The sequence below is a fragment of the Equus caballus genome, chromosome 18 (assembly GCF_041296265.1).
Source record: "Equus caballus isolate H_3958 breed thoroughbred chromosome 18, TB-T2T, whole genome shotgun sequence".
NCBI lineage: Eukaryota > Metazoa > Chordata > Mammalia > Perissodactyla > Equidae > Equus > Equus caballus.
The window spans coordinates 55332969-55349369 of NC_091701.1; the positions used below are offsets into that span (position 1 = coordinate 55332969).

Sequence of the window (16401 nt, forward strand, 5' to 3'; positions counted from 1 at the left end):
TCGCAGAAAGCTTGGCGATTACTCATTGCCTAATTTGGTTCACGCCAGCCAGATTGTGGTAACTTTTGGGTGACCCTGATGAAGACAAAGCCGGGACTCGTCCTTTGTATGGCAGAGTCCCCGTTCCCGCGGGCTGGGCAGGCGGGAACCTGTCTGCCTGGGGTCCTCTGCCCAACTCACAGGCCGCCTCACTCACTCGCCTTTGGAGCCCTGCACCTGGACAGATACCGGGATTCAGTCCCCTTTGAACTGTGCCTGCTTTGGGGGGCTGCTTTCAGGCGGGGTGAGTAGAGAGGGCACTCCAGGTTAGCGAACTCAGTGGCGGACAAAAGCTGGGGTTACCTGCACCGAATGAGGGTGCTGGGGATTAGAACTAACATTCACATCTGGCGGGGGCCCTCAAATGTGCCATGGCGAGTCACTCGATTACACGTATGTTATTTAGTTAAATTTGTGAAAATTATGAGATGCTCACCAACCCGGTGATAAACTCGCTCCCTTGCTATTGGCTGGACTGGTCACATGGCCACCAACTTTATTCAGTTGACAGCAAGTAGGAGGGCCCTATGGAAGGAGAAAAAAAGACAACACGAGAAAAATTAGTATTTTCTACCTTCTGAAATTAATGGCCATGAGTTCGTATTTGGTGAACTCCAAGTATGTGGACCCCAAGTTCCCTCCGTGCGAGGAATATCTGCAGGGCGGCTACCTAGGCGAGCAGGGCGCCGACTACTACGGCGGCGGCGCGCAGGGTGCCGACTTCCAGCCCCCGGGGCTCTACCCGCGGCCCGACTTCGGTGAGCAGACCTTCGGAGGCGGCGGCCCCGGGCCCGGATCGGCGCTGCCCACGCGGGGTCACGGGCCAGAACCCAGCGGCCCCAGCGGCCACTACGGCGCCCCAGGAGAGCCGTGCCCCGCGCCCCCCGCACCCCCGCCCGCGCCCCTGCCCGGCGCCCGGGCCTGCAGCCAGCCGGGCGGCCCCAAGCAGCCGCCCCCCGGGACGGCCCTCAAGCAGCCGGCCGTGGTCTACCCATGGATGAAGAAGGTGCACGTGAATTCGGGTAAGGCACCGGCCCAGCGACCGCTCAGTCCCCACCCCAGCCCGGTGGCCCGGGCCCGGGAGGGGTTGCGAGTGGGTGGGGGCGAGTGGGGCTTCAATGGGCGCCGCAATTACTCTCTCCATAAATTTTTATAGCCGAGGGAGCAGGCCGGGACCATGTGGCTGGCTGCTTGGCTGTGGGCGCAAAAGGGGGTGGAGATGGGGGTGGGGTGGGGGAGGACTCCATTTTCAGAGCGGAGGGAACCTGGTGGAGGAGAGGCGGCTTTCCAAAATGCTTGGGAATTCCGGGGCTGGCGGTGGGCCGGGGAGATAGGAGCGCCTTTTGGGATCCCCGCCTGCCGGCCAGCCTTGGGAAGTGGGTGGGGGTGCGGGGGTGGGTGGGAGGAAGCTTGTGCGCCAGGGAGAGGGCGGGAGGGAGGAAGAGAGCGGGCTGGGGAGCGCGGGGAGGGCGCGGGCCTCGGGGCGCGCCAGGAAGTGAGCGCGGTGGCGAGGGGCCTAGCTAGTGGCCGCGCGCTGACCTGACTGTGCTGTGTTTTGTCTCGCAGTGAACCCCAACTACACCGGCGGGGAGCCCAAGCGGTCTCGGACGGCCTACACCCGGCAGCAAGTCCTAGAACTGGAAAAAGAATTTCATTTTAACAGGTATCTGACTCGGCGCCGTCGGATTGAAATCGCTCACACCCTGTGTCTGTCGGAGCGCCAGATCAAGATCTGGTTCCAGAACCGGAGGATGAAGTGGAAAAAAGACCACAAGCTGCCCAACACCAAAGGCAGGTCCTCATCGTCGTCTTCGTCCTCCTCCTCCTCCTGCTCCTCAGCTGCCCCTGGCCAGCATTTGCAGCCGCTGGCCAAGGACCACCACACGGACCTGACGACCTTATAGAAGTGGGGACCCTGGGCCCATTCCTCCCTGCGCTCCCGGCTGAGCCGAAGCTGCGGGGGCAGGCCGGGCCTGCTGTCACCTCGCTGGGCTCTAAGGTACTGTGGGGTGGACCTGGGACACGCAGGCCGCCCTCGGACTAGGTTAGCATCCTGCCCGAGGGCAGCCCCCTCCCTGGAGCGGGGATGGGGGTGGGAGGGGGGCGGGATTCTCTCTCTAAGTATATTATCATATGGCAGGAGCTACTGAGAACACAAAACCTTGGCGAGTCATTAAATTCATGAAAATCTCTGCTGTTGGATTTTGAATTTGCAATTGAAGGTTGGATGCTTTATCCCAGTGTGAATTTGAACATCCTCCCTCACTCCACCCCTCCAGGGATCTTTGTGGTTTAATAATGTGGGGGAGTTGAGGCAGAAGGTTGGCCACCCTTGTGCTAGGTGCTTTCAGTGGAAGCAGGAGAGCTGGGCCAGGATTTCTGAACTTTCTGGATTGTCTCTATAGTTTCCCGTGTGAAAAAAAAAATAGTTTGCTCCCAGTGGCCCCATGCCCAAAGAAAAGAAGGAAGTGGAAACGGGTTATTTTATGTTTAGATTATATTTGCTTACATATTTATTTGTTGGGGAGTGGGATACAGAAATAACTGACATCTTAATGCCAAAAATCTTAAGATGGTGAAAGGGGCTGAGTTTCGGGGAGCAGAATCAGAGATGTGTGGACTTACTTTTGGCTGTAGCCAGCATTTTGAACTCCACCCCCTCCCCACTCCCCGGAAATGGGGGGGGGGGCAGCTTTACACTTCTAGAGGGAAGCAAGGGTCCGCTCAAAGTGAGTTCTTGAAAATATATTTCCACATGTGCTTTTTTCAGCAGTGTGCTTACAACCAGTTCTGGGTGATTAAAGGAAAGGGGAAAAAGAAAGAAACAAATGGTCCAACATTTTCCTTCTGGGGAAAGAAAACAAAACCTCTATGTTCTGGGTCATTAGATAATGACTGAATTTTCTGTTCCAACTGGATTCCGAATACCCCATATATCAGTATTTTATAGGAACTGGTGTATGGGCTATATGGGAGAAGGGATGTGCAGTAGGGAGAAAGTGGTAGGTGAGGATGTCTTGCTATAAAAAAGAAAGAAAAAACTGATTCTAGACATCCACCAAAGTTGGTCTTAGGGTTTTTTTCCCCTGAAGTTGTTATCTTTTAAACATATCTAAGTTTTTCACAACCCGTTTTTTCTCAACCCAATTAGAAGCAGAAATGGTAGAAGTATGAAAGTTTTCAGGCCCTCTTCCTTGTCTTGAGAATAGTGGTTCAAAACCACTCAAACAACAGGAGAGATGTTCTTTAGTCATTTTTCTTATGCCTTGCCTGAGAATGGTTCAAAGCTCATTTTTCTAAAATGCTGACCCTAAGCATAAGAGGGAAACAGTCAAAGGCAATGACCAGAGTTTGTATACTCAAATGAAAGAGGGCTTCGGAAGTTTAAACCCCAAAGCCTCAGTCTCCAAAAAGAAACCCCTGGAGTAGCTACGGAAAAGTGACAAAAGCAGGGAGGCAGTAGGGGTGAGCTTGAAAGGGAGATTCAGAATTGGGCTATTTTTTCAGTGCTTCAGAACACTTTAGAAGGTTTCAGAGGTAATTTAAAAATATATCTAAGTAGAGAGGGAAAAAAAGACTTTCTCTTCAGGCGTGTTCTTTGGTTCGGTGTCTCCTGAGAGCGAGGGCAGGTATTTACTGGAGTCCCTAGGCTGAAATTCCACTTCTCAAAGTATCTTCCAAGCCTTGGTCTTTTGTATTAGATCCTGGGGACAGCTCTTTGTTCCTCCTTGGGGTGAGCCTGGCTCTCAGACTTGCACATGGCAATACTTGAATATCTCCATGTCGGGATATTAAAGATGGATATTCCTGCATTATTCGCATCATTGTTTCTATGACAAAAAGCACAGAGTTCATACATAGTCAAGATGTCTTTTTTCTGATGCCCTCACGTTGAGAAGCTGAAAAGGTATTTTACTGAAGTTCGGCTAAATTACAGAATCAGGTTCATCCAGAGGACAAATTTTCTATTCGATTAGCTGTATTTCAGCTGGGAGGACTGACCTCTAAACCCTTAACCTTTTGGACTCTAACTACCCTTCTCTTCTTTTTTCCCCTCTAACATGGAGAGCAGTCTTTGGATGTAGCATTTGAAAAGAGCCGCTATCCTTAGGCAAGTTGCAAAGTTGCTAAGATTCTTTCCTAAAACCCAAATCTGTGAATACATTGAACCTTCTCCTTGGCAGCAGGGGAAAGTATATATTTTCACAACATCCAAGGACATATATATTATAAAGATTATTATATAGATTTACCCCCTTCCCAAAAGTTCAGGTTATTCACTCCAGCTTCAGACCAAACGCCAAAACTGCTTAACTGCCTTCACCCCTGCTGCAGAGAACAGCCAAGAGGCATGTTTTGATGAAGAAAACCCAAGCTCCTTCTCAAACATAGCCCCACTCCTTGGAAAGTAACTTAATCAGAGAAACAACTTCTTTGTTTATAAGTCTCAGCTCTCCTTCTCAGCTTCCAGGGATTGTCTTTTGAAATGTTAATGGAGCCTGGATGGCCCAGAGGGCAGCCCTCAACCCTGAGGTCCCAATCGGACCCCAGCGTCCATTTGGGCCCACAGGAGTGGGGCAGGGAAGAAGCAGGGCCCCCAACCACCTAGGGCAGGGAAGGAAATGAGCTTCCATCTGGGAACGTGCTCTGGAGAAAGCTGGATGTGGAAAGGCTCCATGCCCATTTGCTTTTATTTGTTTCCAGTTTGTTCCCCCAAATATGAGCCAGAAGTGTTTGTTTTGGTGTTTTTTTCCTAAAGCCGTGTTCGGGGGGAGTGGAGTGTTTGCGGAGGACATTGCTCCTCACACTCCCACCTCACTTTGTCCACTGCAGCCTTTTGTTGGGAAAGGACATGGTCAGTCAGCCCCATGGTGTCTGTTCACACAAGATGCTTTTTTAATAGAATTGACCAATGTTCTGCTGCCACTGATTAAAGTATTATTTATACTAATTGTTGCCTGTAGTTTTGATGTAATTCATTGATCTATATTTGAAATAATAAAAGGTATAGCGAAATCTCCCTCCTGTTTGGTGCCTCCACAGCAGCCTTCTTCATTGAGTCTTCTAAAAGCTGACATTCAGTATAAGCCATCTTTTATTGTCTGCAACATGCCTGGCGTGTGAAGGTTAAACTGTAAGACTTAGCAATTCTGTCATTACCCCCTCCCCCCTACATACACACTCCCAATTTGGCCACCATATTTTGTGAGTATTGGGAAGCCTTGGGTTGGATTCAGGCTCAGGGAAGGTGGTGGGCATTACTTTTTAAAGGAAAATAAGTAACTTCCCAGGCTAAAAGGAGTCTCCAGGTTGGCTTTCTGCGTGGCCCCTGTCATACAGCCCCAGACCCCTTCCTGTCTCTCTTTGTGAAGTGGTGGGTGAGAGACCTCCCCACCCGCCACGTCTGGGAGAGTGCCGGGGCGCTGGGTTCTGGGCCGAGCCAGCGCTGGCCACTGGCTGCTCCCACCTGACCCCTCTGGCCTCCCATCTCGGGCTCCTTCTACTTTTCCTGAGCTGTTCAGCACCACTGGGGCCTCCAGCACCTGCCCCTCCTTCCTCCAGCGCCCCTCCGCCCTCCAGACGACAATAAACACTCCCCACTATAAAAAGTGGCGTGCGCTATTTTTATCGTGAGGGCCTTTCCACGCCTTGGCCTCTGCCTGGAAGAGGGGGCCAAGACGGGAGTCCCAAAATAGGTGGGGGGGCTTGCCCGCGACAGGAAATGAGCAGAATGCATAAAATCAGACATGTGTCCTTAATATATGGAAAGGCTCGCCTCAGACGCGTGGACATGTGTATTTATAAGTGCGCAGACAGAAGTTTAAATATTCAGACACATTTTATGATTGTCCTCTGCCCGTCTTCTGGTTAATGGCTCCTCCCGTGCCCACCAATACATCAATACCGCTGTGTGGATTGAGTCGCGGGCAGGGATGAGGAGCAAGCGCGTCCGTAGCCGAGCCGCCTGAGTACAGTACAGTAAGTCGGGACCCTCGGCAGACGGCGCTTCCCGCCCGCCCGCCCGCCATGTTGGGGAGCCCTCCCTGCCCCCCGCGCCGGGCTGGGCGGCCGGGGCTCGCCGGCAGCCGGGGGAGGGCCTTTCATAACCCAGAGAATTTTCAAAGTGCGAGGAAGATGATAAGAATAGATTTCTACAAGTCCCGACCACGTGATTGGAGAAATAATTAATTCAGCACGTCCCTTAAGAAACACGGAGTCGTCATTAATCTGCCACGCAAAGGGCTCTCTCCGACTTGGAAAGTGCAGGGATCCCAAGAATACCACCCGCGAGGGGGGCCGCGGCTCCGGGCCTCCACCCTCGGCCCGGCGGGCGGCGGCGCGGGCGCGCGGCCGGCAGGTAAATATTTTGGCGACTTTTATTTCTGCAGATTTAAATCCTTAATGAACTTAGCTGTCAGGGCCTCTGACAAATAGTTCCCTTTGCTTCCTGATTTGGAACCGTGCGCGGGCGAGAAGTTGTTAGTGGCTTGGATGGTGACCTTTGGTTCAGCAAAGCTTTGCACTTATGAAAAATTACTGAGAGTGGCCGAGTGTGTGTGTGTGTGTGTGACAGAGAGAGGGTGTGTGTGAGGAGGTGAGGGTGTGCGGGGGGCGAGGGGCGAGGGTGCGTGCGGGCTGCTCTGAGACAACAGGAGTTGTAAAAAACCCGCCCGGCTGGGGGACGCGCCTGGCGCACGCGGGCCGAGGTTGCCCGGTCGCCTGTGTCTACCGGGAACAATGGTCGCTGTCACGGCATCTGCCGCCTATTCTTAAACCGGTGAGAAAAGGCCCCGGCCCTCTTTTCAAGCGAGGGTCGTAAATTTTTCTTTGCGTCATAATAGAAGGCTATAAAATCGAGTTGAAATTTTACCCCAGGCAGGTTTTAACCAACAGATAATGATTTCCGAGTTGCTTCTCCCACTCCCCTCCCTCAGCACCCAAGCTCTGCTGCTTCTGTCACCCCAGCAAGAAGTTTTCCCTTCTTCCTTTTTATTTTTGTATTTTTAATTTTTTTGGAAGATCTAAAATAAAGGCAGGAGGAAGAATTCCCTGACGCCCGAGTGGGAGACCCCAGGACGAGGGGAAACCTAAAGGAAGGGATACAGGGGAGAGGCCAGGGTGAGATGCAAAGGCTGTTTCTCCTGCTCGCTCCCATTGCAGCCTTTTTCATCTCGCACCCCAAGGAGATTCGAGGTCCCAGGAGCCACTCGCTCCCACCCGACCCCAGCACACGCCACCCCCAGCTTGCCGGTGATGTGGGCTAGGGGCAGCAGCGGGCATTCTCCTCCTCCAGCTCCCAACTGCGGCCCAGATGCCGAGGAGGAGAGCCTCTTTATTCGCCTTCTTCCCTCTCATCGGCTTCAAGCATGATTTCGGCGAGCTGGGGCTGGCTGCCTTTGGTGGTTGTTTTGGGATTGTGTGTGCTTTCATTTCTTTTTTGGTGTGTGTATATTTCCCCATCAGGACAGAGACAAAGTTTCCTCCGTTATGAATTATACATTCAAACAATAACACATTAATTCAATTATTCAAAGATGACAAATGTTTATGTGCTTTGCAAGTGACTCCGGCAGAGATTCCGGGCGCTTTCTCTGAGCCGCTTGCGTTTTTCTCAATGAGAATTGGCTCCCCTCCCACCCCCAACCCCACCCACCACAATCACCTCGTCGTCCCCTGGTAGGCCCAGAGAGGAACCCGCAAAAGGCCTCCCCAGCCCCGCTGGAAGCCCGGCAGCCAACTGCCTCCCAAGGCCCAGGCTTGGCGGGCACTAGCCCGGGCTATTTTATCAGTGTGACAATTGCCCGGGTTGGTGTGATAAATCATCGTAAGTAATTCCTGAAAGGGTGCGAGGCTGTTGGGGGCCGGGCGAGGACTGTAAATCTTTCCGGTTTATTGCTCTATGAACATATGCTCCGATTGAAGAAGGCTTAGATCCTTTCCTGGAGACAAATTCCCGCAAAGCGGCCCCCCTCTTTGGCTGGAGATTAACACTTGCTGTGGCCTGGCTGCTCGGCCCCTGGCGAGAGGCGAGGGGGCGGGGTCCTCCGGGTGGGGGTGGACTGGGGGCACCCACGGTCCGATTCCAAGAGGCTCCCCGAGAGGGCCTCCAGCCAGGCCCAGCCAGGTGAACAAATGGAGGGGCTCACTGACAGGCCGGGGGGGGGGGTTCGAGCCTGTGATCTGTCCTCCAGGACTTTCCAGTGCCTCTGGAGTGGGGATGCGGAGAAGCTTACCCTCTTCTCCCTGGCTCTTCTGCGGCTGCCGGGCACATTCACCTTCGCCTGTCCAAGACTTGCAAGTGGCCACTGGGCATCTGCTCCCTGCAGGATGCCACTAAGAAGCAGAACTGGTCATGAAAGCGAGACTTTGGGGATAGGATGGAAAACCCCGCATGGTGCTGGATTCCGGGGAGCAAGCCAGGCTCAGAGAGGGTGGTGGGGGCTGGTGCAGGCCAGGAGCTGGAGGCCAGCCGCTGGCCCTGGCCGGGAGCTTAACTGTTCTTCCCACATGCAGACTTGTTACCGTAAATTCTATCTGACCGCTCCGAAAGTGCTGGGAACCTGTCCTGGTTTACTATTTCTAAAATACAAGCTCCCTCGTCTCCGAGATAAGCCTGGCCAGGACTGATTCGGCAGCCCGTCTGCCTTCTTGGAGACGCCGCGGGAAGCCGCGGCCTGGCGGTCACTGGGCCTGTGGAATCCGTGGGCCATGTCCAGATCCGGAGGCGTACAGGTCACGGCAAACAGCGGCTCAGCGTCTCGGCGGCTCCAGGCCGTGGAGAACCCGGTGGAGTGCCCAAGACACAGAGAGGGGAGACTGCTCCAGGTGCCAGCCTTTTCTGGCTCTAGGAAGTAGCGACTCCTCTGCTGCGTCCGTGGACGGAACCAAGGCCACAAGTAGTGGTGGTGGTGGTGGTGGTGGGGTTCCCCCGGGGTGACCAGCCTGGTCTGTGAGCTGGAAGCTCCACCTTAGGGCCGGACCTGCGCTGTGTCACAATGTAATTGCCTCGCCTGGGGAGGAGAAGAGCAGCGTGTCTGCCTAGGCGGCGCCTAGCCCGGGTTCGTGTGGATGCGGGGTACTGAGCCACCCTGAGCCTCTCTTGCTTCAGAGCCACCTCCGGAGATGCCTCTAAGAGAGGCAGCCTCTAAAATTTTCAATCCTGGACCAGTCTAGTGGAAGATCGGGCCAGGGTCAGAGGTCGTGGGGGGAGAGACTCTTAGCGCCCCCACCCCACTGCCTGTGGCCAGGCTAGAGCTAGGTTGATCCCGAGCAGCGAGATAAGGTTTTTCCTTCCGCCTACAAGTCTGCCCTGGGGAAGGGGCCTGAATCCCACGCCTCCTGCCCCTCCTCCCAGTCCCCAGGCCTGGCTGCGCTCCGGGGCTGGCTGGCGTGAAAGTTTCAGCCTCGATCAGTACAATCTTCCCTCGGGGTCACGTGAACAAATATGCTCGCATTTGAAGGCAGCGTCTGTATTTCCCGACTATGAGGGGGATTCCGGGGCTCTCTCCAAATCCAGCAAGGGCCACATTCCGAAAGCAAAACAAACCTCGAGCTCTGGGGGGCCTGGGAGGGCTGGGCAGGAACCCAGGAGTGGGTGGGGGCGCGGGTGGCCGCCGCTCTGGGCCTGGGAGCGGGCCGGCGGGCGGGTGGACTGACGGGCGCGCAGCTCAGGCGAAGCCAGCTTGGGGACTACGAACTCGTTCCTCCTGCGTTTATTGGTAGTTGAACCTCAGCCTGGTTCCGTTCTACCGGGAATTCCTTGTGCTCGGGTATATGGCCGCGTCTGCGAGCACGCAAGACCAGGGTTGGGACAGTGTTGTCTGCAGACAAAGGGGGAAGGCTAGCTCTGCCCCCCACTGGCGCCCACTCTGAGGCCGAGGACACCAGGTTTATGATAAATTGGGATCCAGGTAAGCAATTGCATGACAAAATGGAAATCTTTGGGCATGGGGCTGCTTGCTGCCCTGAGCGGGATACTAAATATGATTTATTTTGTGTAATCTGTGATCTTGATTATTGCCAATTGGTGAGGCAGCCCGCGTAGACCTAGATACACTTCTACATATACATCGAGGACGGTGATTAATCGTAAGGAGGTGCGCTTTGTGGGGATGCTCCCCGCCTACCCAAAGGTTAGGAGGACACACTACCTTGCCAGGCTTGGAGGGTGGCTGGTGGCATTGGGCGGGTGGCAGCTTGAGGAAAGGGTGGGTAAGGGGGTTGGGGGCTGAAAAAAGTATTTTGGGGGTAAATGTGCAGTTATGAGAATGGGCTGAAAAATGAAATGAATAAAAAGAAACTTTTTTTTTACACTGTCACTGCCAAAGTAAGATGGAGCATCATATTAATTCCGTGTCTTGGGCTGCCTGGCTGGGTGCAGGCAGGTTGATTTATATGTATTTAAAATAAACTCTGTGGCCAGCCAGCTCTCTGCATTGTTCTGGGAGCCAGCTCCACATACGCATGCCTTTATCTCTTGCTGTTGGCTTAATATTTCTTTCTTAGGAGGTTAAAGTGCTACTCAAGCTTCTCCCCCCAAATTCAAGAGAACCCCCAAACTACCCAAAAGAGTTTGGGAGGTTCCTCCACACTTTTCCCTAATCGAAGTTTTGACTTCGATAGTTGCAGAGAAAAGGTTTAGGGCTTCTGGGTCCATTTCCCCGAAGAACCTGGAATGAAAGCTAAATCATATTTTGGCTCCCATATGCTACTCATCCTTTTGTTTACTGTGTCCTGTGGCTCTGGCTAGAGGAGGACAGGACTATTCATCCTGGGTCTTTCCGGGGCCAAAGCCTGAGTAAATGGCTCCAAGAGCTGGAAATGAGCGGCTTCATGCTCATGGGAATGCCACAGGGCCGGGTTAGACTGGGCCTCTATGGGGAAAGGACCCAGAAAGCAAGGAGCACTCCCTTAGCCTAGATTGGGATGGGCCCCAGCCCGAGAGGGACCAACTTCTAGGGGCGTTGTCATCAAAGGAGAGCAGTAAAGTTCTTTTTGTCAATCGCCTGCACTTGGCTCCGTCAGAACTTAAAGTCGCTGGACATTTTTCTTCGCTTGCTGCCTTGGAGCTGCGCGCCTGCCAACTTAGTCAGCTGAATCCAATTACTGCGAGCAGCATTTCATTTGGCCCCATGGAGCACTCACTTATAACTTCCCCGAAAATTTCAATAATCCGCACCAAGGCTCCCTATCCTAAAGATTTTTCCCGGGGTCCTGGTGGGGGATGGGGGATGGGGCCGGGTCTGCCAGGGACCAGCTCTTCGTTGACAGCTCGCAGACTGCGGTCCCTACTGCTCCCCCGGTTTCTGGCTGTGGAAAGGGTACTTGAGGTGGTGGCCCAGAGCCAGTTGGGTTAAGCCTGCAATTCTAGGCTAGCAGGAGGCAAAAGTTGGGCCGGTGCCGGATGGTGGGTGGGCTGGGGAGGCACCGCAAGAGAAGTCGCTGGGGACTCTGGGCGGCCCAACTTTGGCCACCTTGAGGTCCTCTATCCTTTCTCCTTCCCAAGCCTCTTGCGCCCAGAGCACCAAGCGCACCGCGCACCCGGGAACGCCCAGGAGCAAACTTACCCTGTTCCTCCGCGACTGGGAAGACAAAATCTAGCTACAGGCGTCGGAGGATCGCGGCCCTGGGTGGCCTCCCAATTTAGCCCTTCTTCTGAGGGGAAGCCCCTACTTTTAAAGAACCTTTTTTTTTTTTTCCAAAAAAAAAATTAAAAAATAATCAAGCGGAGAAAGTTGACGTCCGCCCACGTGAATGTATCATATAAAGCGGCTTCGGGACTCGCCAGTCAGGTCCGAGAGTCCGGGTACATTGCGTCTCCACCGCGCAACCCTTGGGGCCGGCCAGCGGAGTGGGCCCCCTGGGTCGGGGCCGGCTGGGAAGCTGAAGCCGGGCGCGATGTTACGAGCCCTACCGGGCCAGGATCTCTCCGAGGCGCTTCCGTTGGGTGTTCATTAAGGGGTGAGTTATTGCCGCGTGAGCCAAAGGTCACTTGAAAGGCTTATGGCTGCGCGCTCTGGTCTTTAGAAGGGCCGAGAACGCTTTGTGTGGGGCTTTCCCGGTCGAGGTTTAGTGTTTGCAAACTACTGAGTCGACAAATTGCATAGGGCAGATGCAAGAGGGGGGACTGTTTCTCTCCTTTTACCTGACCGGGGTGGGCACCCGCTGAGTGCGGCAGTGGTGGGCAGTTTGGTCTGGTTTTGGGTGGGAGTGGAAGGGGTGTTTGTTTCTTAGATGGTTTGCAGCATGATCCCTTAGGCGGTGGGCAGCCCAGACCAGGAGTGTGGTGGCTATTTACTGGGATGAAATAAACTCAGGCACGCCATCGGAGACATAAAGTACAAACCAGGAAATATCGCCCAGCTCCCTCTCCACTGGGGCTGTGTGTGGCAGCCTTTGACTAGGACCCACCCAGGCCCATCTAAATGTCCACCCTCCTTTTCTGGCATCCTATAAGGTAGCCTCCCTCTCACCCCAATTCGCCACAGTCCCTCTCTTTTGCTCCTAGGAGATGGGCTTGGCCTGACCGATTGGGGCACCTGGAGCATTTAGAGCTTGGTTGGAGCAGGAGAGGGTCTGGTTTCCCTGTGCCTCTGACCCACTTGGCCCACCCCCTGCCTGAGGGTCTGGCCCTTCCCTCAGGTTTGGGCTCCCGCTTCCCCCATCCAGCCAAGGATTTGGGTGTTAAAAGCCACTCACTCCCCAGGAGCCAACTGAGGTCTCCTTTCCGCCGCTGCCCGCCGCCGAGAAGGCTCCTAGAATGGCTTCAGGCACCTTATACAATAGCCACATTGATTATGACACCCTTAAAGGGGGTAAAACCTCTCGACAAAAGTGTAAGAAAGAACCGCTGCCACTGAATTTTCCATTTTGTTCCAGATCCACCTCAACAGAATATCAAAAGGAACCTGAAGAGCCTACAAAAAGAGTTAGAGACAAAATGTGACAAAACACACACACACATAATTGTGGTGAGTGGCGTGATTTTAAAAAATAATTTCCACTAACATTTCGATCTGTCCTGCAACTCAAGGTAGCCATCTCAGGATTCATACATCAAGACATAAAACAAAGGGCGGCTTTGAAGTGGATCACCTCAGTGTGAACTGCCGCCCGTTACATGATAACCGATCATCAACCTTCAAATTTATGGCGCTTTAATGGGGTTAGCCCAGTGCCTTAAATGCAGGGTGTATTACGTATTGAGTTATCTGGGCTAAATAACAGTGATTTAGAAGGCGCGCCCAGGGCTTCCCATAGGGCAGAAGAGGCTCAGGTTGAGAGATCGGGAGAACTTGGGCAGAAAGCCGCCCCAGCTCTGCGGTATATATCCCCTTCTGAGCAAAACCAAAAAGGAGTGGTTTCGAAATCCCGAAGTAGCAAGCCAACAGGGAGGGAAGAATCGTTGCAGGGTTCCGGTGAATTAACGGGGATGCCCAGCAACAGTCTTCTCCGCCAAAAAGAGATCTATAGGATTCCAAGGCCCTGATTTAGGCAAAACCGGGAGAGGAGCCGAGGCCAACTCGAACCTTAGAAAAATCGGAGAGGAACAGAAAAGCAACCAGCACTCCATCGCCTCCCCCTTCTCTTTCAACGTGCCCGGACTGACTCCACCGGCCCGTGATTTACGACGACTGCGGCGCTAGTCACAGCCCGGCGACTGCCGCCCCTCCCTCCCCAAGCCCCTCGGCCTTTACGCGGCCACGGCGGCGAGCGAGCGCCGGGCCAGCCTCCGCGCGGCGGGCGAGCTCCGGCGTCCCCGGGCGGCGGCGGGCGGGCGGGCGGCAGGTCTTCGGGCCGGCGAGGCTGCGCGCGTCCCGCCCCGCGGCCGGCCGCCGATGGAGCTGCTCCAAGAGGCCGCCGCGGCACCTTATATAATCCGCCTGCTCGCGGGGCGCGGGGCGCGGGGCCGGGAAAGTGCGGAGTCGGGATTCTTTTGCTGCGCTTCCTCCTACGCGGAGCCTGTTTTCCACTTCTGAAAAGTGCCGGGCCTTGGGAAGTGTTTTTCTTTTCATTCCTTACTGAAGCGTTTACTGCCGCCGTGCTCGCAGTCATAAATTTTGTTACAAACCACAATGACAGGTGCATTGATATGCACCGTGAGAGCTCCAGCTGCTTAATAACCCCGTCCCCTGGCCGCTGTGAGCGCCTTTTATTTATTCGGTATCATATTAGGTATTGATCCTGGGCAGAATTAAGTGCAACGAGCAAGTATCAGGGTTCGGCTGTTTCGGAGGCGCGGCGGGTGCGGCGGGCCAGCGCGACCCTGGGGGGGAGGGGGTCTCTCCCAGGCCACCCCGAGGCCGCCCTCCTTCCGACTGGGGACCGTTTGGCCCTGTATTCCAGGCCTGGTGTTGGGCCTCCGAGCGGAGTTGGGCCACTTCCCGGGATCATGAGAAAGGGACGAGCCAGGCCCCGTTTTGACGCCCCTTACTCAGGAGAGGCCGAGGATGGCGTCGCCAGTTCTGGGGACGCTGCCCCAGCCGGCCGATTCTGGGCTAGGGGGTAGTGGGAAAGAGGAGTGAGAGGAAAGGGCAGCTGAGGACTTCGGAGACTGCCCCTCCCCCTATACGGGCTAGTCTTTACCCCCAGGCATTGAGCCCAAAAGAGCAGAGGTACCAAAGGGCGAGAAAAGAAAGCCTTAAAAAAAAAGGGGGGGGGGGGGATCGAAAAGATGAGTCGTCACTGAACAGTTGACCATTGTCCAAGTGATTTATGACCCGTTCCTGCTTTTTAGGTTCAAGCAGAGTTCACAAGGAGTAGGGATTTCTGGAAAGAAGCATTTTTTTTAAACCAGTTTTGTAACAATATTCTCAGGTTCTGTTTTAGGAGAGGTGGCTTCTTTGGGGCACTATAGTTGGGGATGGGGGGAGGCTGCAAAGCCATTCCCATTGAGAAAGGGCTATTGCCCTTGCTTTTGGGGAATGGACATTGGGGTGGTGGATCATCATTGGGCCTTGAGATTCCCTCAGACAATGAAAACAGAGGCAGGAGAACAGACTCTGTGGTTACTCATGAAGCTGCCCAGTGTTTGCACTTTTGAGGTCCATACACAGAGCTTTTTCTAGGAATACTCCATAGGAACAAATATATATATGTAAAGTCAGCTGTTTCAAAGACCTGGTCAGTTCCTAAAGAAGCTATTTTAATGTGACTGGTCTATCTAACAAGATAGACTTGGTCAACCTGGGAGGCAAGAGGGGGATGTTTTGCTTCCACAGTTGTAAATGGAATTCCAGAAGCAGCAGTGAGTTCTAGCAGTCTGAGTGTCCAATGTGACCATTTTGACATTCAGAGGGCCCAAGTTTGAAGACTGGAAGCAGGATCCCAGAAAAGTCCAGAAACTTAACCAAACCCAGAGTAGCTGGCCGTTTGGTCTGGCAGAAAACACATATAAATATTAGCCACAGGACGAGGATGTAGCTGTCCAGTTGAATTCAGTTACTTTAATATCAAAGAATGATATAGAAAATGAATAGAAAGAAAGATTAAGACCAGCTTTGCTAGGTAGATATCCTAACAGCATACATTTAAGAACAATAATAGAAACAATTCCTGAAACATCCTAGTATTCTATTATCCCATTGACAAGGGCCTGTCTCTCATAAAGATAAATGGCATATTCACTTATATTTTAAAACAAAATAGGCAACAATACTACCAAACAAAAGCTAATGTGAAGAATTTTTTAAATTGGGTTAGGATCTTTTGTGAAAGTGGAGGGGAAATGAGTAAATGGAGGAGTAGTTTTGGTGCTAGTGGTCAAACCCATTAGGCTGCATAAGTTATCTAGATAATATGGTGCATCATGATGACCATGATGGAAGCCAGAGAGTTTTGGGGAAGGAAATTCGTCTGAAAGAGGAGATGAAGAATTAAGACTAGGGGAGCTGACCTGTGAGTTTTCTTTAACAAGCAGACAAGAGTAGTTGAATGGTGTTAGTTATACTTTAACTCATTAGGAGCCTTGGGGGGGGGGGTGGCAGGCAGGGTGAGAAGGGAAACCTCCATCAAGAGTCAGAGGACACAAAAGGGGTAGAATTTTTCTTAGCTTTTTTTTTTTTCTCTCTCTCTTCTAATTCTGGGTCCATTCATCATGCCATGAGAGGTTCTCTCATTGGTTGTGGGTTGAGTGGGAGGTGGGGCGGAATGGATGATCCAGAGCAGAGGTCAATAATAATATTTATACAATAGATTCAGGATAAAAATGACAAAGTTATAAAGCACTTTCCATTCACCCATGCTCCATGAATTTCAAACTCTACATCTTTTCACCCATTTCCACTGGTATCCATTTAAAAGTAGTGGAGGACAAAAGAGTCTAGAAAAATGTAGATGAAAAAGAAACATTTTCTAGCCTCA

At 53.1% G+C, this 16401-nt stretch overlaps 1 protein-coding gene across 1 annotated transcript; it reads left to right on the forward strand.

Moving 5' to 3' along the window:
* Nucleotides 1-474: 474 nt before the first annotated feature.
* Nucleotides 475-5059, forward strand: LOC138915012 (homeobox D4). Its single transcript, XM_070241270.1, has 2 exons — nucleotides 475-1061; nucleotides 1606-5059. Exons 1-2 carry the CDS (start codon nucleotides 626-628, stop codon nucleotides 1941-1943), a joined length of 774 nt encoding a protein of 257 aa, XP_070097371.1. The 5' UTR covers nucleotides 475-625; the 3' UTR covers nucleotides 1944-5059.
* Nucleotides 5060-16401: the final 11342 nt, after the last annotated feature.

Excerpts from the sequence above, each read along its gene's own strand:
- LOC138915012 (XM_070241270.1), top strand. The coding sequence starts at position 626 with ATGGCCATGAGTTCGTATTTGGTGAACTCCAAGTATGTGGACCCCAAG. Across the intron at positions 1,062-1,605 it reads GAAGGTGCACGTGAATTCGG|TGAACCCCAACTACACCGGC; the intron begins GTAAGGCACCGG and ends TTTGTCTCGCAG.